The sequence below is a fragment of the Scyliorhinus canicula genome, chromosome 7, assembly GCF_902713615.1.
Source record: "Scyliorhinus canicula chromosome 7, sScyCan1.1, whole genome shotgun sequence".
NCBI classification, from domain to species: domain Eukaryota; kingdom Metazoa; phylum Chordata; class Chondrichthyes; order Carcharhiniformes; family Scyliorhinidae; genus Scyliorhinus; species Scyliorhinus canicula.
Window position 1 is genome coordinate 124,874,497 of NC_052152.1, and position 25,411 is coordinate 124,899,907.

Genomic DNA, 25,411 nt, shown 5'->3' on the forward strand with positions numbered 1-25,411 from the left:
GGGAAAGTGAGTACTGTTCTTGTATGGAGTGACCTCACACAAGATGTTGGGAGATCTTATTAGTCAATAGAGAAGGACCATTGCTAGTGGGTCATAGATTTAAAATAATTGGAAAATTATCTAAAGGAGAGATGAAGAGAATTTTTTTTACTTAGTTGTCAGGCCCTCTCCCTGAAAAGCTGGGGAAGTCCATTCCATTACTAATTTTTAAGGATGTGGAGACGCCGGCATTGGACTGAGGTGAGCACACTCTAACAATGGATTCACCCGAGGAAGGAGCTGTGCTCTGAAAGCTAGTGATTCGAAACAAACCTGTTGGACTAACTTGGTGTTGTAAGACTTCTTACTGTAATTTTTTAATGGTAATTGGACAAATACCTGAGGAGGAATGAGGATTAGGATCGTGGTATTGAGGCCACAATCAGATCAGCCATGATCTTGTTGAGTGGTGTAGCAGGCTCTAGGGATTGAATAGCCTACTCCTGTGTAAAATCTCAGGCAAGCGACCACTTTGAAGCGATGACTGTAGAAAATTTGTAAATTATTTCCTTAGATATTTGAAACTCCTATCCCCGAACAGTCACTTGTGCCCGGCCCACACTTGAGGTATTTATGTGCCAGCAGTTTCTGGTTTAATGGAGTGGCTCCGTCCCCCTCATCACGTTAAATCATAATCAGGTGTGGCCACAGGGATTCAGAGGGCGCAGATCCCCGGGCCTCCAAGTCGAGTTATACAATCTCCCCCATCTCCCTCAAGTCCAATACGTCTTACATTTGAACAACAGGAGGGGAGAAATCCTTCGCTCTCTCTGCCCGGAGCGGTCTATCCAGCGTCCGCTGTTCTGGGTCCTGAGGGATTTATTTTTCTTTTTCAATTTTTTTTCCCCAATTAAGGGACAAGTTAGTGTGGCCAATCCACATAACCTGCACATCTTGTGCCCACAGACATGGGGAAGAATGTGCAAACTCCACACAGACAGTGACACAGGGCCGGCATCAAACCCGAGTCCCTCAGCACCGTAGGCAGCAGCCCTGACCACTGGCCACCATGCTATCTTTCAGAGGGATGTAGCAGACCCGGAGAGCTTGTTTCGGGCCAAACATCGGAGTGGTGCTGCTGCGCTTTGTCCAGTGGTCACACCGGATCGGTTTCCGGACTTCGGTGGGTAAAGTCTCCATATCTGACTCTGAATTGGATGAGTCGGACCTCCCGCAATCTCTGAATCGGGGGTTCTGCCGTCTTGCTGGGTATCCACAGCAGTTGTTGCTGGCGGTACTACTGACCTTGGAAGCCTTGGCCAGTCCTCGGGCACCTGTCAGCTCGGCTTCGGAGATGGTACACATTAGGTTGGAGTCATTTCCTTGCACCCGTACAGAATATGAGACTGGCCCGGACCATTTTATTACCGTTCCTGGATCCAGAATGCTGTGTCTGAATATTTCTGGATGTAAACGGCATTGGCCCGCGAAAAATTTCCCAAATTGGTCTGGTTCGATTTGTTCCTGTTGGTCGCGGATCCTCTTTCGATGTTCAGCGAAATGAGGCTCAACTGTGTGCATAAGCCGTCGTCCATCAAATGTTCTGCGTGCGCTACCCCGGTGGTTGCATGCGCTGTGGTCCTACAGCAAAAAAGGAAACAGGCAGGGCGGGTTTCTGGGGAGCCTGAGGTGTGTTTTCGCATCAAGTTTAAACAATCTGCACTGCTCATTCGCCAACCCATCAGATGACGGTTGGTAAGTGCAGTTCGTACATGATGGACCCCATTTTGTTTCGAAAATTGGTGAACTCCGTACTTGTTAAGCGGGTTTAATTGTCCAGTCCATAGCTAGGGGAGTCCGTGAACACTAAAGGTTTGCCGGAGCCGCTTGGTGTGGCTCATGATGTCATCGAGGTCATTCGTTGAACATTCATCCATTTGTGAATGTTGCAGTCACGATTAGATACAATCACCCTCTTGAAAAGGCCCTGCGATATCCACATAGAGGCGGGACTATAGCTGGCCCAGCCATTACCATGAGCGAAGTGGAGCTGCTGGGGAGCTTTTGGCGTTCCTAATACCGTGTACATTTGCTAACGTTTCAATATTTGTGTCATTCCAGGCCACCACGCATAGCTTCAGACCAAAATGTAATTTTAGAGATTCCCAGGTGTCCGCTATGGAGGTCTTACAAGATTGCCTCCTGGCCTCACTTGGGAATCCCACAGTAGGATGCCATCCGCCATGCTGAATTTGGCCACTTTGTGGGACCATTGGGAGGGCGCAATGCTGGGCCCCCACACAACACTATGTGGCGGACCCTGGTTATTAGTTGGTCTGTCCGTGCCCATGCCTTTATTTGGGCGGCCATCACAGGGCGAGTCCATAAAGTGTAGAGCAGCGATTACCCTTGTCTGCCGCTGGTGGCATTGGTGTACTGGTGGGCAGAGAGGGGGCAGCTGAAGGCATCCATGTGCAGAATCTTCATCCTTGGTCGATGTTCCAAGATGCACTCATGCGCTGTCAAGAGCAAAGCACAACGCTGAATGCGGGTGGATGCCACTGGGGAGATTGCCCTCTCTTCTTTGAACAACCTAATACAGGCTAATCGCTCGCATAAGCTGTGGAATGATACTGATGGAACCGCTTTACTCCAAAAACCAGTGGCAAACATCTTTTCTCTATTTGAGCGTAATTTCACTCCACCAAAGTGCGAAGAAGCGAACGTAATGGCCTCTCCGTACCATCGACCAGTGTGCATAGACAGCCCAGATGCCGGAGGGCGAAGCATCACAGGTTGGCAATAAAGGTTTGATGCATCAGAAGTGAGTCAGCAGATCTGAAGATGAAGCCGTTGTTTTACTTCATCAAAACTATCTGCTGTGGTGGGTCCCAAAACCAATGTTGGCCATCTTAACAACTGGTACAGCGGGGCCAACACCGTTGGCAAGTTTGGGATTAACTTGCGGTCATAATTTATGAGGCCCAACAAAGAGTGGAGTTCTGTTTGATCCTTTCGTATGGGTGCCTGCCGTATTGCCCGTACCTTATCGGGTAAGCCGTTCTTGTCCAGCTGTTACAGTCATAGTATTTGCACTCTTCATGCTGTAGGCGGACACGACTGGTAAACCGCTACCAGTGGTAATCCTCGGCAAATATTCTCCATCACTTGTTGAAATATGGCACATGCAGTAGAAAGTCCGAATGGCAGCCTGGTGTAGTCATACAAACCCGTGTGTTGATGGTGACATATTTCCGCGAGGCCGGGTCCAGAATTAATGAAGATAAGCATGGCTCATGTCAAGTTTGGTGAAGGTACGCCCTTCGTTGAGCCTCACATATAGATCCTTAATTTGGCTGCTGGATAACGATTCAAAATGGATATTTGATTGTCATCTTATAATCTCCGCAAAAGCAGACAGAACCGCCAGGCTTCATTACCGGCACAACCAGCGCAGCCTAATCCACAAATTGCACCAGGCAGATGATTCCCAAACGCTCCAGATGGTCCAATTCAGCATCAACCTTTGGTTTCATGGCATAGCGGACGGGGCGGGCCCAAAAATACCGTGGCTGGGCTGCTGGGTCCTCTGGTATCTTGGCGGAGGCCCCCCGGATGGTACCAAGACCTTCTTGGAAGAAGCGTGCCAATACCTCGTCTCGCCCATTGGGGTACATACTGCACACCTGCTGCCAGAGACGTTTCAGAAAATGTCGGCCCAAGTCTTTCACTACCACTAATGGTAGATTTACCGACTGTGCTCCATATTCCACGGGGACTTGCAAGGTGCCCATGATCTCAATGGTTCCCCCGTGTATGTCGCCAGCCGAGCGTCAGTGTCTCGCAACACCAAAACGTCTGAGCAGATTTGGTCATAAATGTGGCGGTTGATCACAGAAACTGTAGTGATCTGTATATCTGTATGTACACAAGGGCTTAATGTAACGACACTACAACTAAGCAATCATTAGAGGACAGCACTAAAGATGTATAAATAGACGGACGCAAGGATCACTCTCTTCACAGGAACAGTAGTGAGTGAGCAGACACAAACAGACAGCTCAGCACAGGTGTAAATAATCATAAGTACTTCTTTGTTAATCTTGTTCATGTAGCATCTAGTTTAAGCATTGGAGAGAGAACAAACTCACAGTTAATTCATTAACGTTACTCAATAAAGCATTTGCTCCAATTGGAAGATTATAAGTGTTATTCAACATCGAGTTTTGGATCATTCTGGACGATACAAGAGAGTAACTGATATTGCACAAGGCAATATAATAATATAATAGCATATGCCTGAGAAGATTTGGTCATAAATGCGGCGGTTGATCACAGAAACTGCTGCTCCGGTATCAAGCTCCATCTGCATTGGGAAACCGTTGATCCAGGCAATCCCTTGGATAGGCGCCACCCATGGCGCCAAGATAAAGGTGGTGGGCTCCTCCAGCTGATCATCTACGAAATGTGTCCACCCTCAGGAACGGTCATCGGGGTCAGGGCGGCGGGTGGGTGGGCTTCCTTACTGGTGTCCGCTTCGCGGCTTCTCCTGGTATCAGTCCACTCATCCCCTATGTCAGGGGTCTCTGGTATGGGAGACACACAATGTCTCTCACTGGGAAAGTGTTTCCTTTGGTCCTGGTCTCCTGGAGTGAGTCTCCAATGGCAGGAATCTAGAGCTACAGCACGGGAGAGGAGCACTCCACACCCAGGCGGATGTCCTAGGTTTAGAATGGCCATTCCTCGAAGTTCCTGGACACAACATTCAGCCTCCTCCCGGGTTGCTTTCTTCAGGTCAAGATGCGTCTCTCCCAACAAGCGTTGAGTTGTCATGTCCCGGATGCTGAGTGCCTCAGATAATATTGGGCCGAACTCACAGAACTCAGCAGGTTTCCGTAAACGGGCCAGAATTCCTCTTGGTGTTGGGCAGCTGTGCGAAAACAGCGGACAATTAGCGGTGGTTTTGGATCAAAATGATTGCTTACCAGGGTAACTAAGTCCGTAAACCGGCAGGTATCGGGCGAGTCTGGAAAACCTTTGATGGTGCTGTACATCTCTGCACCGCAGAACACTAGAAGATCACCATCTGCCTGTCGTCCCCGACAATATTGTTCAGTCGAAAAAAATAGCGCATTCCAATTCCCAGTCTCGCCATCAAACGCCTCTAGCTTATTGATAAGTGTCATTCCTGCAGCCTGAAAAGAGGCCAAATCGAGGTGGCCTGGTTCAGAGCAGCTCCACTTTATCCTCATCGCCAGTGTAAAGTCTCAGGCAAGCGACCACTCGGAAGCAACGACTGTAGAAAAGTTAGATTATTTACTCATATATTTACACCCACTACCATCTGAGTCTCCCGTTCCAGGCCCAAACTTGGTCCGGGGTATTTATGTCCCAGCAGTCTCCGATTTAAGAGGGTGACTCCGCACCCCTCATCAGGGTAGATCATATTCAGATGAGGCCCCAGGGACTTTGAAGGTGCAGATCCCTGGGCCTCCTGTAGGGTTATAAAATCCTGTTCCCAGGACTTCCGGTTATGGCGATACGGAGCTAAGCCGCACGTTCGGCAGCTCCCGCCATTAAAGGACTTTTGGGCCTATTTTAGGGCCCCAAACGGCGCTGTTTCGACGATTCCCGGTGGGGGAAGGTGTTTCGAGGAGCATTCCCCAAAATTTATGGTGCTTACCCGGAGTGGGGCAAGGGAAAAGGCTGCAGCAGATCCATCAAGAAAAGCAGGGGAAGGAGGACAAAATGGCGGCCAGCGGAACATCCGAGGACTGGTGGAAGTGGGCGCAGGAGCAGCAAGCTGCTCTTCTGCGCTGTTTTGCGGAGCTGAAGGCTGAGTTGCTAGACTCCGTGAGTGCGTCTACCAACAAGCTGCTTGAGGCCCAGACGGCCCAGGGAGTGGCGATTCGGGAGTTGCAGCAGCAGGCCGCTGAGCGGGAGGAGGCCGTGGTCCTCGTGGGGAAAGTGGAGTTGCACGAGGAACTTCACAAAAAGTGGCAAGACCGCTTATAGGAGCTGGACGTTCACACGAGGCAAAAGAATTTGAGGATCCTGGGCCTGGTGGAGGGGCTGGAGGGGTCTGATCTTCCGTCGTATGTGACCACGATGCTGAGCTCGTTGATGGGAGCGGGGTCCTTCCACTTGCCCCTGGAGCTTGAGGGAGCCCACAGAGTGCTGGCCAGGAGGCCCAAGACAAATGAACCCCCGCGGGCGGTGCTGGTGCGGTTCCATCGATTCAGCGACCGGGAGTGTGTGCTGCGCTGGGCCAAGAAAGAGAGGAGCAGCAGGTGGGAGAATTTGGTAGTGCGAATCTACCAGGACTGGAGTGCGGAGGTGGCTAAGCGGCGGGCCGGGTTTAACCGGACGAAGGCGGTGCTGCATGCCAGGCAGGTCAAATTTGGAATGCTGCAGCCTGCGCGTCTGTGGGTGACATATAAGGACCGGCACCACTACTTCGAGTCCCCGGAGGAGGCATGGGCCTTTGTACAGGCGGAGAAGCTGGACTCGAACTAGGGTCTGGGGGCTGCGAGGTCCGGTGCACTATGGTCATTGCTGTTTTTGTAACATTGACATGTGTTTTTTATGCTGTTTTTTTGCTGTTTCCAGGTGGGTCTGTTGGGTATGGTTTTGGGTTATGTGGGGAATGTTGGGGGGTTGTGTTTTTTATTTTCTCTTCTGTACGGGGCTGGGGGTTGGGGTGAAACTGGAATTTGGGGAGCTGCGTCAGAAGGGTGGGGTGGGGCACTGTGAAAGCGCGGGCTTTCCTCTGGTTTCCCGCGCTGCGGGGCAGGGGGGGTGGAGCTGGCGGTGGGGGCGTGGCCTCTACTGGTTTTTTCCCCGCGCTGAAGCGGTGCCAAGGAGGTGTGGCAGGAGGGTGGATGACCCCATGTCGGGAGGGGCCGGGTTTTGGCGAGAGTTGCCGGGGTCAGCAGAAGTCAGCTGACTCACAGAAGTACCATGGAGGGTGCGTCGTGGCTAGGAGGGGTCCTAGCCGGGGAGGGGGGGGTACCGGGTTGCTGCTGGAATGGCCAGGAAGGAGCTGGTGTGGGCCGGGGGGGTGGAGGAGAGGTGTTATAGAACATAGAACAGTACAGCACAGAACAGGCCCTTCGGCCCTCAATGTTGTGCCGAGCCATGATCACCCTACTCAAACCCACGTATCCACCCTATACCCGTAACCCAACAACCCCCCCTTAACCTTACTTTTTATTAGGACACTATGGGCAATTTAGCATGGCCAATCCACCTAATCCACACATCCTTGGACTGTGGGAGGAAACCGGAGCACCCGGAGGAAACCCACGCACACAGGGGGGAGGACGTGCAGACTCCACACAGACAGTGACCCAGCCGGGAATCGAACCTGGGACCCTGGAGCTGTGAAGCATTTATGCTAACCACCATGCTACCCTGCTGCCCCCATGCTACCCTGTTGCCCATCATGGGGATGAGGTCGGGCTGGGCGTGCTGGCCTGTGGCGAGCAGTTGATGAGCTATGGCTAGCTGGCGGGGAGGGGGAGCGGGTTGCTCTCTGATCCGGCTGATCACCTGGTACATGAGGGGGCTGAATGGGCCGGTTAAGAGAACTAGGGTATTTTATCATCTGAAGGGGCTGAAGGCGGACGTGGCTATGCTCCAGGAGACCCACTTGAAGGTTGCGAACCAGGTTCGTCTGAGGAAGGGGTGGTTGGGGCAGGTTTTCCACTCAGGTTAGACACGAAGAACCGGGGGGTGGCGATTTTGGTGGGGAAGAGGGTGGCGTTCGAGGCGTCGGAGGTGGTGTCGGACAAGGAGGGCAGATATATTCTGGTGACGGGTAGGCTGCAGGGAGAGAAGGTGGTGCTGGTTAATGTATATGCCCCAAATTGGGATGATGCTGGCTTTATGAGGCGCATGTTGGGGCGCATTCCGGACCTGGAGGCAGGGGGCCTGATCATGGGGGGAGACTTTAACACAGTGCTGGATCCCCCACTGGACCGGTCCAGTTCAAGGACGGGTAGGAGGCCGGCGGCGGCCAAGGTGTTGAGGGGGTTTATGGACCAGATGGGAGGGGTGGATCCCTGGAGGTTGGGAGGCCGAGGGCGCAGGAATATTCCTTTTTCTCCCATGTCCATAGGGTTTACTCCCGAAAAGATTTTTTCGTCCTGAGCAGGGGATTGATCCCGAAGGTGCAGGATGCCGAGTATTCGGCCATAGCAATTTCAGACCATGCTCCACACTGGGTCGATCTGGAGATGGGGGAGGCGCGGGACCAGCGCCTGCTATGGCGCCTGGATGTGGGGATGCTGGCTGATGAGGAGGTGTGTAGGAGGGCCCGGGGAAGTATTGAGGGGTATCTTGAGACCAACGACACGGAGGAGGTCCGGGTGGGGATGGTCTGGGAGGCTCTGAGGTTAGGGAAAGGAGGGAGAGGGAGAGACTGGTGGGGGAGCTCCTGGATGTGGATAGGAGGTATGCGGAGGCACCGGAGGAGGGGTTGCTGGGGGAACGGCGTAGTTTGCAGGCCAAGTTCGACTTGTTGACCACCAGAGAGGCGGAGACACAGTGGAGGAGGGCGCAAGGCGCGGTATACGAGTATGGGGAGAATGCGAGCAGGACGTTGGCGCATCAGCTCCGTAGGCGAGATGCGGCTAGGGAAATTGGTGGAGTGACGGATAAGGGTGGGAATGTGGTACAGAAGGGGGCAGAGGTAAACAGGGTCGTTAGGGACTTCTACGAGGAACTGTACCGGTCGGAGCCACCGATGGGGGGAGGGGGGGGGGGAGAGAGAGAGAGATGGAGAGCTTCATGAACAGGCTATGTTTCCCAAAGGTTCAAGAGGAGCTGGTGGAGGGGCTGGGGGCGCCGATAGAGTTGGAGGAGCTAGTCAGCGGGATTGGTCAAATGCAGTCAGGGAAGGCACCAGGGCCAGATGGGTTCCCGGTGGAATTTTATAAAAAGTACGCAGATCTGGTGGGCCCCCTGTTGGTGCGAGCCTTTAATGAGGCATGGGAGGGGGGGGGCTTTGCCCCCGACGATGTCGCGGGCGCTGATCTCTCTGACCCTGAAGCGGGATAAGGACCCCTTGCAGTGTGGATCAAAACAGGTCAATCTCGCTCCTCAATGTTGACGCTAAGTAGCTGGCAAAGATCCTGGCCACCAGGATAGAGGACTGTGTGGCAGGGGTGATACACGAGGATCAGACAGGATTTGTCAAGGGACGGCAGCTCAACACGAATGTGCGGAGATTGCTAAATGTTATTATGATTCCGGCGGTGGAGGGGTGGCGCTGGATGCAGAGAAAGCGTTTGATAGAGTTAAGTCGGGGTACCTGTGGGAGGTGCTGGAGCGGTTCGGATTCGGGTTCATCAAATGGGTGAGGTTGCTCTACGAGGCCCCGATGGCGAGTGTAGTTACCAATGGAAGGAGATCGGAGTACTTCAGGCTCTACCGTGGGACAAGGCAGGGGTGCCCCCTGTCCCCCTAGCTCTTTGCATTGGCGATAGAACCTTTGGCTTTGGCGCTGAGGGAGTCGGGGAGGTGGAGGGGCCTGGTGCTGGGGGGGGGGGGGGGGGGGGGGAGAGAGAGAGAGAGAACATAGGGTATCGCTGTACGCGGACGACCTTCTGTTGTATGTGGCGGACCCAGAAGGGGGAATGCAAGGGGTGATGGAGCTGTTGGCGGAGTTTGGGAGCTTCTTGGGCTATAAGTTAAATCTAGGCAAGAGTAAGGTATTTGTAGTACACCCGGGTGATCAGGAGGAGGGAATTGGGAGGCTCCCGTTTAAGAGGGCAGTGAAGAGTTTCAGATACCTGGGGGTGTAGGTGGCCAGGAGTTGGGGGACTCTCCATAAGCTTAATTTTACCAGGCTTGTGGAGCAGATGGAGGAGGAATTCAAAAGGTGGGACATGGTGCCGCTATCGCTGGCGGGTAGAGTTCAGTCCGTCAAAATGACGGTGCTCCCGAGGTTCTTGTTCCTCTTCCAGTGTTTGCCCATCTTTATCCCTAGGGCCTTTTTTAGGAGGGTGACTAGCAGCATGAGCTTTGTTTGGGCGCATGGGACCCCGAGGGTGAAGAGGGTCGTCTTGGAGCCGGGTAGAGATGGTGGGGGGCTGGCGTTACCCAATCTCTCGGGGTATTATTGGGCGGCCAATGTGTCGATGGTGCGCAAGTGGGTGATGGAGGGGGAGGGGGCAGCATGGAAACGGATGGAGAGGGCGTCCTGTGGTGATACAACCCTGGGGGCCCTGGGGTCCTATGAGGTATACCACGAGTCCAGTGGTGGAGGCTACCCTCAATATTTGGGGGCAGCGGAGGCGACATAGGGGGGAAGTGGGGGGCTCGATGGAGGCTCCGTTAAGGGGGAACCATCGGTTCGTCCCGGGGAACATTGATGGGGGGTTCCAGGGTTGGCACAGAGCGGGCATCAGACGGCTGAGGGACCTGTTCATTGATGGGAGGTTTGCGAGCCTGGGGGAGTTGGAGGAGAAATTTGGGCTCCCCTCGGGGAACATGTTCAGGTATTTGCAGGTAAAGGCGTTTGCTAAACAGCAGGTGGAGGGATTCCCTTCGCTTCCCGCGAGGGGGGTGAGTGACAGGGTGCTTTTGGGGGTCTGGGTCGGGGAGGGGAAGATATCTGATATCTACAAGGTAATGTAGGAGGTGGAGGAGGCGTCAGTAGAGGAGCTGAAAGCTAAGTGGGAGGGGGAACTGGGGGAACAGATCAAAGATGGGACATGGGCGGATGCCCTGGAGAGGATTAACTCTTCCTCCTCATGTGCGCGGCTTAGCCTCATCCAATTCAAGGTGCTGCACCGGGCCCACATGTCCGGGTCTAGGATGAGTAAGTTCTTTGGGGGCGAAGACAGGTGTGTCAATTGTTCGGGGAGTCCAGCGAACCATGCCCATATGTTCTGGGCATGCCCGGCACTGGAGGAGTTCTGGAAGGGAGTGGCGAGAACGGTGTCGAGGGTGGTAGGATCCAGGGTCAAGCCAGGGTGGGGACTCGCGATCTTTGGGGTTGGGGTGGAGCCGGGAGTGCAGGAGGTGAAAGAGGCCGGTGTGCTGGCCTTTGCATCCCTAGTATCCCAGCGGAGGATCTTGCTACATTGGAAGGATGCGAGACCCCCAAGCGTGGAGTCCTGGATCAATGACATGGCGGGTTTTATTAAGCTAGAGAAGGTCAAATTCGCCCTGAGAGGATCAGTACAAGGGTTCTTTAGGCGGTGGCAGACTTTCCTCGACTTTCTGGCTCAACAATAGGGTACTGGGTCAGCAGCAGCAGCAACCCGGGGGGGAGGGGGGAAAAGGGGAGGGGGGAGAACGGGACGTTGACTCCGTTTGCTTATTTAATTTTAATTTATTTTTAAGTTTTCTTGTTGTTTACTGGGTTTGGGGGTGTGGGGGGAGGGGGGGTGTGATACATGCGTTGATACGGTCTTGGGGGTGTTACAGTTATTATGGTGTTTTATTGTTGCTTTTCATTGTTTGTTGTTATATTTTCTGTAAAAAGAAAAATTCCAAAAAAATTATTTTTTTTTAAAAATCCTGTTCCTAATTTATGTGCTCTTATGTGAGCCTTACCCGGTTATAATCAAAAAGCAGGAATGTTAATTAAGCACCTCTACTCCTTTAACCAGCCAGCTCATCAACAGGCCAGACAGGTTCCTTCTGTCCTGTAAGTTTTTCTGATTTCATAAACTCAATTGAATGAACCTAGAACCTAGATCTTGTCCTGTGTAATGAGACAGGATTGATTCATGATCTCATAGTTAGGGATCCTCTCGGAAGGAGCGATCACAATATGGTAGAATTTAAAATACAGATGGAGGGTGAGAAAGTAAAATCAAATACTAGTGTTTTGTGTTTAAACAAAGGAGATTACAAGGGGATGAGAGAAGAACTAGCTAAGGTAGACTGGGAGCTAAGACTTTATGATGGAACAGTTGAGGAACAGTGGAGAACCTTCCAAGCGATTTTTCACAGTGCTCAGCAAAGGTTTATACCAACAAAAAGGAAGGACGGAAGAAAGAGGGAAAATCGACCGTGGATATCTAAGGAAATAAGGGAGAGTATCAAATTGAAGGAAAAAGCATATAAAGTGGCAAAGATTGCTGGGAGATTAGAGGACTGGGAAATCTTTAGGGGGCAACAGAAAGCTACTAAAAAAGCTATAAAGAAGAGTAAGATAGAGTATGAGAGTAAACTTGCTCAGAATATAAAAACAGACAGTAAAAGATTTTACCAATATATAAGACAAAAAAGAGTGGCTAAGGTAAATATTGGTCCTTTAGAGGATGAGAAGGGAGTTTTAATAATGGGAAATGAGGAAATGGCTGAGGAACTGAACAGGTTTTTTGGGTCGGTCTTCACAGTGGAAGACACAAATAACATGCCAGCGACTGATAGAAATGAGGCTATGACAGGTGAGGACCTTGAGAGGATTGTTATCACTAAGGAGGGAGTGATGGGCAAGCTAATGGGGCTAAAGGTAGACAAGTCTCCTGGCCCTGATGGAATGCATCCCAGAGTGCTAAAAGAGATGGCTAGGGAAATTGCAGATGCACTAGTGATAATTTACCGAAATTCACTAGACTCTGGGGTGGTCCCGGTGGATTGGAAATTAGCAAACGTGACGCCACTGTTTAAAAAAGGAGGTCGGCAGAAAGCAGGAAATTATAGGCCAGTGAGCTTAACTTCGGTAATAGGGAAGATGCTGGAATCTATCATCAAGGAAGAAATAGCGAGGCATCTGGATAGAAATTGTCCCATTGGGCAGACGCAGCATGGGTTCGTAAAAGGCAGGTCATGCCTAACTAATTTAGTGGAATTTTTTGAGGACATTACCAGTGCAGTAGATAACGGGGAGCCGATGGATGTGGTATATCTGGATTTCCAGAAAGCCTTTGACAAGGTGCCACACAAAAGGTTGCTGCATAAGATAAAGATGCGAGCACTTTTCCAGGAGACACATCCGGAGTGAGACTCATACAGAGTGGGAGATTTAAACTTTGGTGCAGTGAGGTAATTCGGTGCAGAGTGTGAGGAGGTGCTTTTTAACCCTGGTAAGTGACTGGTAAGTAGTTGCTCTTTTTCTTTTCATTGTCTAATTTATTTATTTTTATTTTGAAATTCTAGTTGTTTAAGTTTACCAAGGGTTTAAGACATGGCAGGAGATCCCAGACCCGTGTCATGCTCCTCGGGTGCGATGTGGGAGCTCAGGGACACGTCCACTGTCCCTGGCTCCTTAACGTGCAAGAAGTGTGTTCAGTTGCAGCTCTTGTTAGACCGCTTGACGGCTCTGGAGCTGCGGATGGACTCACTTTGGAGCATCCGCGATGCTGAGGAGGTCGTGGATAGCACGTTTAGCGAGTTGGTCACACCGCAGGTGAAGGTTACTGAGGGAGATAGAAAATGGGTGACCAAAGAAAGAGCAAGAGTAGGAAGGCAGTGCAGGTGTCCCCTGCGGTCATCTCCCTGCAAAACAGATATACCGCTTTGGATACTGTTGAGGGAGATGGCTCACCAGGGGAAGGCAGCAGCAGCCAGGTTCATGGCACCGTGGCTGGCTCTGCTGCACAGCAGGGCAGGAAGAAAAATGGCAGGGCTATAGTGATAGGGGACTCGATCGTAAGGGGAATAGACAGGCGGTTCTGTGGACGCAACCGAGACTCCAGGATGGTATGTTGACTCCCTGGTGCAAGGGTCAAGGATGTCTCGGAGCGGCTGCAGGACATTCTGGGGGGGGGGGGGGGGGGGGGGTGAACAGCCAGCTGTCGTGGTGCACATAGGCACCAACGATATAGGTAAAAAACGGGATGAGGTCTGACAAGCGGAATTCAGGGAGTTAGGAGTTAAACTAAAAAGTAGGACCTCAAAGGTAGTAATCTCAGGATTGCTACCAGTGCCACGAGCTAGTCAGAGTAGGAATGTCAGGATAGATAGGATGAATGCGTGGCTCGAGAGATGGTGCAAGAGGGAGGGATTCAAATTCCTGGGGCATTGGGACCGCTTCTGGGGGAGGTGGGACCAGTACAAACCGGACGGTCTGCACTTGGGCAGGACTGGAACCGATGTCCTAGGGGGGGTGTTTTCTAGAGCTGTTGGGGAGGGTTTAAACTAATGTGGCAGGGGGATGGGAACCAATGCTGGAAGTTGGAAGGTAGTAAAACAGGGACAGAAACAAAAGGAAGTAAGGGGAAAAGTGCAAGGCAGAGAAGACATAGTCAGAAATCCATAAGGGCGACAGTACAAGATACAGTGACTGAGGGGAGCACAGTGAATAGGCCCAGTAATAACAAAAGGAATAAAACTGGAGATGTTAAGATTCAAAACAGAGGTAAAAAACCAACATAAGTGTACTTTACCTGAATGCTCGTAGTATTCGGAATAAAGTAAATGAGTTGGTGGCACAAATCATCGTAAATGACTATGATTTAGTGGCCATTACTGAAACATGGTTAAAGGATGGTCACGACTGGGAGTTAAATATCCGAGGGTATCAAACTATTCGGAAGGACAGAGTGGATGGTAAGGGAGGTGGTGCTGCTCTGTTATTTAAGGATGACATCCGGGCAATAGTAAGGGATGACATCGGTGCTATGGAGGATAAGGCTGAATCCATTTGGGTGGAAATCAGGAATAGTAAGGCGAAAAAGTCACTGATAGGAACATAGAACAGTACAGGAGTAGTCTATCGGCCACCAAATAGTAACGAGATGGTGGGGCAGGCAATAAACAAAGAAATAACTGATGCATGTAGAAATGGTACAGCAGTTATCATGGGGGATTTTAATCTACATGTCAATTGGTTTAACCAGGTCGGTCAAGGCAACCGTGAGGGGGAGTTTATAGAATGTATCCGCGATAGTTTCCTAGAACAGTATGTAATGGAACCTACGAGGGAACAAGCGGTCCTAGATCTTGTCCTGTGTAATGAGACAGGATTGATTCATGATCTCATAGTTAGGGATCCTCTCGGAAGGAGCGATCACAATATGGTGGAATTTAAAATACAGATGGAGGGTGAGAAAGTAAAATCAAATACTAGTGTTTTGTGTTTAAACAAAGGAGATTACAAGGGGATGAGAGAAGAACTAGCTAAGGTAGACTGGGAGCTAAGACTTTATGGTGGAACAGTTGAGGAACAGTGGAGAACCTTCCAAGCGATTTTTCACAGTGCTCAGCAAAGGTTTATACCAACAAAAAGGAAGGATGGAAGAAATGGGGAAAATCGACCGTGGATATCTAAGGAAATAAGGGAGAGTATCAAATTGAAGGAAAAAGCATATAAAGTGGCAAAGATTGCTGGGAGATTAGAGGACTGGGAAATCTTTAGGGGGCAACAGAAAGCTACTAAAAAAGCTATAAAGAAGAGTAAGATAGAGTATGAGAGTAAACTTGCTCAGAATATAAAAACAGACAGTAAAGTTTTTACAAATATAAAAGACAAAAAGAGTGGCTAAGGTAAATATTGGTCCTTTAGAGGATGAGAAGGGAGTTTTAATAATGGGAAATGAGGAAATGGCTGAGGAACTGAACAGGTTTTTTGGGTCGGTCTTCACAGTGGAAGACACAAATAACATGCCAGCGACTGATAGAAATGAGGCTATGACAGGTGAGGACCTTGAGAGGATTGTTATCACTAAGGAGGGAGTGATGGGCAAGCTAATGGGGCTAAAGGTAGACAAGTCTCCTGGCCCTGATGGAATGCATCCCAGAGTGCTAAAAGAGATGGCTAGGGAAATTGCAGATGCACTAGTGATAATTTACCGAAATTCACTAGACTCTGGGGTGGTCCCGGTGGATTGGAAATTAGCAAACGTGACGCCACTGTTTAAAAAAGGAGGTAGGCAGAAAGCAGGAAATTATAGGCCAGTGAGTTTAACTTCGGTAATAGGGAAGATGCTGGAATCTATCATCAAGGAAGAAATTGCGAGGCATCTGGATAGAAATTGTCCCATTGGGCAGATGCAGCATGGGTTTGTTAAAGGCAGGTCATGCCTAACTAATTTAGTGGAATTTTTTGAGGACATTACCAGTGCAGTAGATAACGGGGAGCCGATGGATGTGGTATATCTGGATTTCCAGAAAGCCTTTGACAAGGTGCCACACAAAAGGTTGCTGCATAAGATAAAGATGCATGGCATTAAGGGTAAAGTAGTAGCATGGATAGAGGATTGGTTAATTAATAGAAAGCAAAGAGTTGGGATAAATGGGTGTTTCTCTGGTTGGCAATCAGTAGCTAGTGGTGTCCCTCAGGGATCCGTGTTGGGCCCACAATTGTTCACAATTTACATTGATGATTTGGAGTTGGGGACCAAGGGCAATGTGTCCAAGTTTGCAGATGACACTAAGATGAGTGGTAAAGCGAAAAGTGCAGAGGATACTGGAAGTCTGCAGAGGGATTTGGATAGGTTAAGTGAATGGGCTCGGGTCTGGCAGATGGAATACAATGTTGACAAATGTGAGGTTATCCATTTTGGTAGGAATAACAGCAAACGGGATTATTATTTAAACGATAAAATATTAAAGCATGCCGCTGTTCAGAGAGACTTGGGTGTGCCAGTGCATGAGTCACAGAAGGTTGGTTTACAAGTGCAACAGGTGATTAAGAAGGCAAATGGAATTTTGTCCTTCATTGCTAGAGGGATGGAGTTTAAGACTAGGGAGGTTATGTTGCAATTGTATAAGGTGTTAGTGCGGCCACACCTGGAGTAGTGTGTTCAGTTTTGGTCTCCTTACTTGAGAAAGGACGTACTGGCGCTGGAGGGTGTGCAGAGGAGATTCACTAGGTTAATCCCAGAGCTGAAGGGGTTGGATTATGAGGAGAGGTTGAGTAGACTGGGACTGTACTCGTTGGAATTTAGAAGGATGAGGGGGGATCTTATAGAAACATTTAAAATTATGAAGGGAATAGATAGGATAGATGCGGGCAGGTTGTTTCCACTGGCGGGTGACAGCAGAACTAGGGGGCATAGCCTCAAAATAAGGGGAAGTAGATTTAGGACTGAGTTTAGGAGGAACTTCTTCACCCAAAGGGTTGTGAATCTATGGAATTCCTTGCCCAGTGAAGCAGTTGAGGCTCCTTCATTACATGTTTTTAAGGTAAAGATAGATAGTTTTTTGAAGAATAAAGGGATTAAGGGTTATGGTGTTCGGGCCGGAAAGTGGAGCCGAGTCCACAAAAGATCAGCCATGATCTAATTGAATGGCGGAGCAGGCTCGAGGGGCCAGATGGCCTACTCCTGCTCCTAGTTCTTATGTTCTTATGAACCCTGGAAGATGTGAGCCTTGTTAGTATTGATTTAATCAGAATCTATGGCCTGGATTTTCCACACCTGATCATGCGGGCAGGTACAGCAACAGGAGCAGAAATTATCGCCAGAAGGCCAAAGTCATGTTTCACAATGAGTTCTAAGCAGGAAGCGATTCTCCCCTCATCAGTGGTGGGCAGAGTTTTTGGATTTTCAACATTGGTAACCTCATTATAATAAATTAACAGATGATTATAGGCCCAAACACCAGAATCATCCCCCCGCCCCGTCAAAATTCCATCCACGTCAGTGTGATGTCAGAACAACATGAAGCACAGCTAGTCACAGAAGGCTTGAACCTTGTGAACAGTAATCCCACGGGAGCTTGGAGATGAGTGCAGCGATCAACGGGGAGGAGGGTACTGCCAGCTTAATGCCAAGGGATGCACCTAGGTTAAGATTGTTCCCTGGTTTGCTAACTGTGCACTGAGGTGGCCCCAGTGTTTGATTTGATTGCGGGGTGGGTGAATTAGAGGCCACCCGCCAGTGATATATCATGGAACACATGAATGCAAGTTTTTTTCGGAATATATGGCGAAAAAAAGCAGTCATTATTGTTGGTGGCCTCAACAATGCTTTTCCCATCCAGATCGCCCTTTGCCGACGTCCAAAAAAATCAAGGCCTATTTTTCTGGTTGTACAAAATGAAAAATGTAAAAACACCTCTTCTGGGTACAATTCCTCTCTTCCTGCTAAATGAGCGCAACAATGTTGCACAACAGCAAGTGAATCCCACAAGTGACTTTAAATAACCAGCTGCCTGCTTTCCATCAAGTCAACTGGGCAAAATTAGTGACAGCTAAAGATTCTGTACAATAATGATGATTAAACACATGGGGATTGCTGTATATAGCAGCTTGAAAGGTGCTGATTTGCAATGATAATAATTGTGCTAAGACAACCTACTAAACCTTTAACAGACTTGCATGTCAACATTTTAGGGATTCTTGATCTGGTGTACTTAGGTTGTATCTGTATTCCAGCACATGACTTCTCAAGGGCTTACCTATGACACACCAAGTATTTGAAATAAAACATAATTCAGACAGCATTACTGGAAAATATTGAACTTATTAAATTGTTGCGGAACTAAATATTTTGCTTCTGTCTCTCAATTTTAACTGTCATGAAAAATAATTTCAATAAAAATGTGATTTCTTACCACCAGCATCCAAAATCCTTTTCCCAAAATCATTCCTGTAAAATAAATATGTCAAAGTTATTCAGAATATATTAAAAGCTCACGAGTAAATTTCACAGCTCTCATCTTTCCACAATCTGGAAATGGGAGGCAAGGCTCCTAGCTCAACAGGAGTATCGTGTTGTGTAATGTGATGATCAGCCTGCCTAAATTGTGGTGCTCCTGATTTTCAAAGGAAAAGTGAGCACAGGTAGGCCTATGCTTGGAGCACATTGGTATATTGCCTCCCTGGTGCCAGGATCAAGAATGTCAATGAGCGGCTGCAGGACATTCTGAAGGGGGGAGGATGAACATCAAGAAGTCATGGTCCATGTTGGTACCAGTGACACAGGTAAAGAGGTTGATGAGATCCTGCAAGCAAAATATAGGAAGCTAACAAATAAAAAAAAGCAGGTTCTCTAGGATTACTTCCAGTGTTACATGAAGCTGATAAGAGAAAGGTAAAACTACAAAACGTATAATGGTTGATGGGAACCAAAGCAGCAAGTCAGCATGTGAGGAGAAGGTAGAGGTTAACAGAATGAACAAGCAGGACCAGTCTAATGACAACGGAGGGAAGAGAAATGTAAAAAAATCAAACTGTAAGGTCACTGTGGGAGTGAAAGTTGGGGAGAGGCAGAGGTCACCAGTGATTAATAAAGGAGGTTGGAATGTGTGAAAAGCATAATGCACAAGAAAATGTTGTAAGAGAAAAGACAAACCAGTAGCACATATTTAAAAACATTGTACCCAAATGCACTCAGTGTTCGGAATAAGGTCAAAGAGCTGACAGCACAAACAAAGACAAATAGATATGATTTGATGGGGATTACTGAAACATGGTTCCAGAATTGAATGTCCAAGGGTACTCAGTATTCCAAAAGGATAGGCATGATGGAACAAGTGGAGATGCTTTAATGGTTAACGGTGACATCAAGGATGTACTAAGAAATTATGAGGGCCAAAATGTTGAATTGATCTAGGTGTAAATAAAAAACAAGGGAAAAAAACTCCTTGGTAGGAGTAATTAACAGGTCTCCGAGCAATACTTCCAAAGTGGGGCATAGTATAAAACAAGAAATAATGAGGGTTTATGAGAAAGGTAAATTTCTCATAAACAGTAATCATGGGTGATTGTAATATGCATATTGACTGGACTAATCAAACTTGAGGGTGAATTCATGGCATGTATTTCTTAGAGAAATATATTATGAAGCCAACCAAGGAGCAGGCTATTTTAGATTTAATATTATGCAACGAAGAAGGGTTAACAAATAGTTTTGTCGTTAAAAATACTCTTGGAAGGAGTAATCATAGCATCAATGAAGAGTGCCAGTAGCAGCATCAGGCATACCGAAAAATGCATGTAAAAATGGTACTGCAATTATCATGGGGGATTTTAATCTACATGTCGATTGGTCAAACCAGGTCGGTCAGGGCAGCCTTGAGGAGGAGTTCATAGAATGTATCCGCGATAGTTTCCTCAAACAGTATGTAATGAAATCTACGAGGAGCAAACAATCGTATATCTGGTCCTGTGTAATGATACAGGAATAATTAACTATCTCATAGTTAGGGATCCTCTTGGAAGGAGCGATTATGTATGGTTGGAGTGCAGATGCAGATGGAGTGTGAGAAAGTAAAACCCAATGCTAGTGTCTTGTGCTTAAACAAAGGAGACTGCAATGGGATGAGGGAGGAGATGGCTCGGGTAGATTGGGAGCCAAGATTTTGTGGTGGGACAGTTGAGGAACAGTAGCGGTCTTTCAAAGAGATTGTTCACAGTGCTCAGGAAAACGATATCCCAGTGAAAAGGAAGGACAGTAGGAAACAGGATAATCGGCCATGGATATCTGAGGAAATGAAGCAGGGTATCGATTGAAAGAAAAGGCATACAAAGTGGCAAAGATTATTGGGAAACAAGAGGATTGGGAAATCTTTAAAGGTCAACAGAAAGGCAAGAAAAAAGCTATAAAGAAAAGTAAGGTAGATTATGAGAGTAAACTAGCTCAGAATATAAAAACAGATAGCAACCGTTTCTACAAATATATAAAACGATAAAGAGTAGCTAAGGAAAGCATTGGTCCTTTAGAGGATAAGAAAGGGGGATTTAATAATGGGAAATTAGGAAATGTTTGTGGCATCGAGCAGGTATTTTGTGTCGGTCTTCACAGTGGAAGACACAAATAACATGCCCCTAATTGTTGGCAAGGAGGCGATGGCGGGTAAGGACCTGGATGCGATCATTATCACGAAAGAGGTAGTTTGGGCAACCGAATGAGGCTAAGTTTGGACAAGTCTTCTGGCCCTGAATTGAATGCACCCCAGGGTACCAAAAGAGGTGGCGGGGGAAATAGCATATGCATTTGTGGTAATTTACCAAAATTCGCTGGATTCTGGGGCAGTTCCGACAGATTGGAAAACAGCAAATGTGACACCATTGTTTAAAAAAGGAGGCAGACAAAAGGCGGGTAACCATAGGCCGGTTAGCTTAACTTCTGTATTGGGGAAAATGCTTGAATCAATTGTTAAGGAAGAAATAGTGAGACATCTGGATAGAAATTGTCCCATTGGGAAGACACAGCATTGATTCATGAAAGGGAGTTTGACTAGTTTAGTGGAATTCTTTGAGGACGTTACGAGCACGGTGGACAACAGCGAACCAGTGGATGTGGTGTATCTGGATTTCCAGAAGGCATTCGACAAAGTGCCGTACAAAAGGCTGCTGCATCAGATAAAGGTGCATGGCGTTACGAGTGTAGAGGATTAGTTAACTGACAGAAAGCAAAGAGTGGGGATAAATGGGCGTTTTTCTGGTTTGTGATCAGTGGCTAGTGGTATGTCTCAGGGATCAGTGTTGGGTCCGCAATTGTTTACAATTTACGTAGATGATCTGGAGTTGTGAACCAAGTGTAATGTGTCCAAGTTCGCAGCTGACAATAAGATGAGTGGTAGAGCCAAGTGCGCAGAGAACTGAAAGTCTGCAGAGGGATATAGATAGTTTAAGTGAGTGCCCAAGGGTCTGGTAGATGGAGTTCAACCTGAGGAAGGAGCTGCGCTCCGAAAGCTAGTGATTTGAAACAAACCTGTTGGACTTTAACCTGGTGTTGTAAGACTTCTTACTGTGCTCATCCTAGTCCAACGCCAGGGTGGTGATATGATCTGCATACTTGTCTGCCATTGGGCCAGAACGTCGGCTTACCATTGGCCCTGGTCAGTCATGTGCCTCTCGACCGATTGGCCGAGAGGCTGAGTTAACCACGCCTCTATTAACGAGGTATAAATGGTCAGACGCCTGACGATCGTCCCTTTCCATTGTAGACGATCGCAGAGCTGTGTTCTCGTCAATTAAAGCCAGACTTTGGTAAACCACTCGCCTCGCGTACAATTGATGGTACATCGATTTAATTGACTACGACTTTGAAGATGGAGTTCCGCATCAAGCCCGAATGCCTCCGCATCAGCCCGCAAACTCCGAACTCTGCAGAACTTTTCCAACTCTGGCTGACTTGCCTCGAAGGGTTCCTAGCATCTACAACCACACCCCCACCGGGGCACAGAAGCTGCACGTCCTCCACTCCAGCATGGTATCGACGCTTACGCAATAATCAAAGAGGAAACGGATTATGATGACGCTATACGAAAGCTAAAAGGACAATTCATCAAACTGGTCAACAGGGTATTCGCTCGACATCTGCGGGCCACCAGAAAGCAGGTCCCCGGTGAGTCTCTAAGCCAATACGCCCGGGCCCTCTATGCCCTGGGGAGAGGTTGCTCCTGTGTAGCAGTCTCGGCTGCAGAGCACATGGAGCTACTGATCAGAGACGCTTACGTGGCTGGGATGCTGTCTCCCGTGAACCGGCAGCGGTTGCTGGAAAGAGACGAACTCAGTTTAACTGAGACGCTGACTCTCTCCTCCTCTCTGGAGGTCGCAGATCAAAGCGCTCGCACCTATGACCCTGGCCAGGCCTCCTGGCACGCTTCCCACCTGCCACCCGCCGCTCCCGACCTCCCTCAGGCTTGTGCCGCGGGACGCCCCGATAAATCCACGGGGCCCCGCTGCTACTTTTGCGGGTACGCAAAACACCCTTGCTCGCGCTGCCCAGCCCACTCCGCCCTCTGTAAGAGCTGCGGGAAGAAGGGCCACTACTTCACGGTCTGCCAGGCCAAAACACTGTCTGCAGCGCTTCTGGAAGCTGCACAGCACTCCCCCCCGCCCCCAGGCCTCTGCGAACGGCCTGTGTGCCTCTCTCTCTCCCGCAGGGCCCCCCCCCCCCCTTACAACACCAGGTTAAAGTAAAACAGGTTTGTTTCAAATCACTAGCTTTCGGAGCGCAGTTCCTTCCTCAGGTTGAACTCCGTCTACCAGACCCTTGGGCACTCACTTAAACTATCTATATCCCTCTGCAGACTTTCAGTTCTCTGCGCACTTGGCTCTACCACTCATCTTATTGTCAGCTGCGAACTTGGACACATTACACTTGGTCCACAACTCCAGATCATCTACGTAAATTGTAAACCTGGTGTTGTAAGACTTCTTACTGTGCTCATCCTAGTCCAACGCCAGCATCTCCACATCATGGATAAATGTAAGGTCATCCATTTCGGTAAGGAATAACAGCAAAATGGACTCTAATAATCATAGAATAGAATCGTAGAATTCCTGCAGTGCAGAAGGAGGTCATTCGGCCCATCAAGTCTGCACCGACCATTTGAAACACCACCCAACGCAGACCCAATTCTTGCCCTATCCCTGTACCACCTAAACGGTATTTGAATCGTAAAAAATTGCAGCATGCTGCAATGCAGAGGCACCTGGGTATCCTTGTGCATGAATCGTAAAACGTTGGTGCAACAAGTAATTAAGGCGGCAAATGGAATTTTGTCCTTCATTGCCAGAGGGATAGAGTTTAAAAGTAGGGAGATAATGTTGCAGCTGTATAGCATGCTGGTGAGGGCACAACTGGAGTACTGGATACAGTTTTGGTCTCCTTACTTGAGAAAGGACATACTGGCACTGGAGAATGTGCAGAGGAGATTCAGTAGGTTGATTCCGGAGTTGAGAGGATTAGCTTATGAGGAGAGACAAAGTAGACTGGAACTATACTCATTGCAATTTAGAAGACTGAGGGGCTATCTTATAGAAACATATAAAATTCTGAAGGGAACAGATAGAATAGAAGCAGGGAGGTTGTTTCTACTGGCGGGTGAAACTAGAACTAGGGGTCATAGCCTCAAAATAAGGTCATTGAAGCTTTGCGCAAGTGAAGGAGACACAGTCGGAGTGGGAATTTGGAACTTGGTAATTCGGTGCAGAGTTGGAGAAGGTGCTTTTTCCCTACTGTTTTGTTCTCTCTCTTTCTTCTGGCCTGTAACTTTTATTCTTCTGGCCTGCAGGGAGAGAACCAGAGATCATCTGAGAACCTGGGAATGCAAGTGATTTTTATTTATTTTTATTACCTTTTCAAATTGTGTGGGGGGGGGCGGGTGGAAACTGAAGTGACATCACAGTAAAGCTGCGACCTGATTGGGTGGTTGGGAAGCTACACTAAATTTAAAAATTAATTGTTAAACTAATTAAACATAATTACTTAATTATAATTTAGAGAGGTATCTAAACCAGAGATCGGAGAGTACTGTATTTAGCTTTCACATTTATAGTGGAAATCTAGTGCGAGGAAACATATAGTTAACAGTAACTTTTTTTTAAAACTTATAAATTTAATTTAGTAATTAATTGACGCAACGTCAATTAGAGGGGTGCAGTGCTCTGACTGTGAGATGTGGCAGGTCCGGGAGGCTCCCAGCGTCCCAGATGGCTTCATCTGCAGAAACTGCACCCAACTGGAGCTCCTCACACACCGCATGGTTCGGTTGAAGCAGCAATTGGATGCACTTAGGAGCATGCAGTGGCGGAAAGCGTCATAGATAGCAGTTATATAAATGTGGTCACACCCAAGGTGCAGGCAAAGAAATGGGTGACCACCAGGAAGGGCAGGCAGTCAGTGCAGGAATCCCCTGTGGTTGTCCCCCTCTCGAACAGGTATACCTAGGGGAATAGCCTATCAGGGGAAAACAGCAGCAGCCTGAGCAGTGGCACCACGGCTGGCTCTGATGTTCAGAAGGGAGGGTCAAAGCGCAGAAGAGCATTAGTCATAGGGGACTCTATAGTCAGGGGCACAGATACGCGCTTCTGTGGACGTGAAAGAGACTCCAGGATGATATGTTGCCTTCCTGGTGCCAGGGTCCAGGATGTCTCCAAACGGGTAGCGGGCATCCTGAAGGGGGAGGGCAAACAGGCAGAGGTCATTGTACATATTGGTACTAATGACATAGGCAGGAAGGGGCATGAAGTCCTGCAGGAGTTCAGGGAGCGAGGCAGAAACTTAAAAGACAGAACCTCTAGGTTTGTAATCACGGGATTACTCCCTGTGCCACGTGCCAGTGAGGCTGGAAATAGGAAGATAGAGCAGCTAAACACATGGCTAAATAGCTGGTGCAGGAGGGAGGGTTTCCGTTATCTGGACCACTGGGAGCTCTTCAACTTCCCTAATATTGACTGGGACTCACTTAGTGCTAGGGGTTTGGACGGGGCAGAGTTTGTAAGGAGCGTCCAGGAGGGCTTCTTAAAACAATATGTAGACAGTCCGACTAGGGAAGGGGCTGTACTGGCCCGGGAATTGGGGAATGAGCCCGGTCAAGTGGTAGAAGTTTCAGTAGGGGAGCATTTCGGGAACAGTGATCACAATTCAGTAATTTTAAAGTGCTGGTGGACAAGGATAAGAGTGGCCCGAGCGTGAATGTGCAAAATTGGGGAAAGGCTAATTATAACAATTTTCAGCGGGAAATGAAATGAAATGAAAATCGCTTGTTGTCATGAGTAGGCTTCAATGAAGTTACTGTGAAAATCCCCTTGTCGCCATATTCCGGCGCCGGCTGGTGCAGGAATTGAACT

The 25,411-nt window shown here is 48.6% G+C and overlaps 1 protein-coding gene across 1 annotated transcript in view; it reads right to left on the reverse strand.

Moving 5' to 3' along the window:
• Nucleotides 1-25,411, reverse strand: part of LOC119969126 (synaptonemal complex protein 2-like) — a 458,660-nt gene that overhangs the window by 213,552 nt on the left and 219,697 nt on the right. Inside the window, exon 9 of the mRNA XM_038802343.1 lies at nucleotides 18,439-18,473. Coding sequence (XP_038658271.1) covers nucleotides 18,439-18,473 — 35 coding nt within the window. The remainder of the gene's footprint in view (nucleotides 1-18,438; nucleotides 18,474-25,411) is intronic.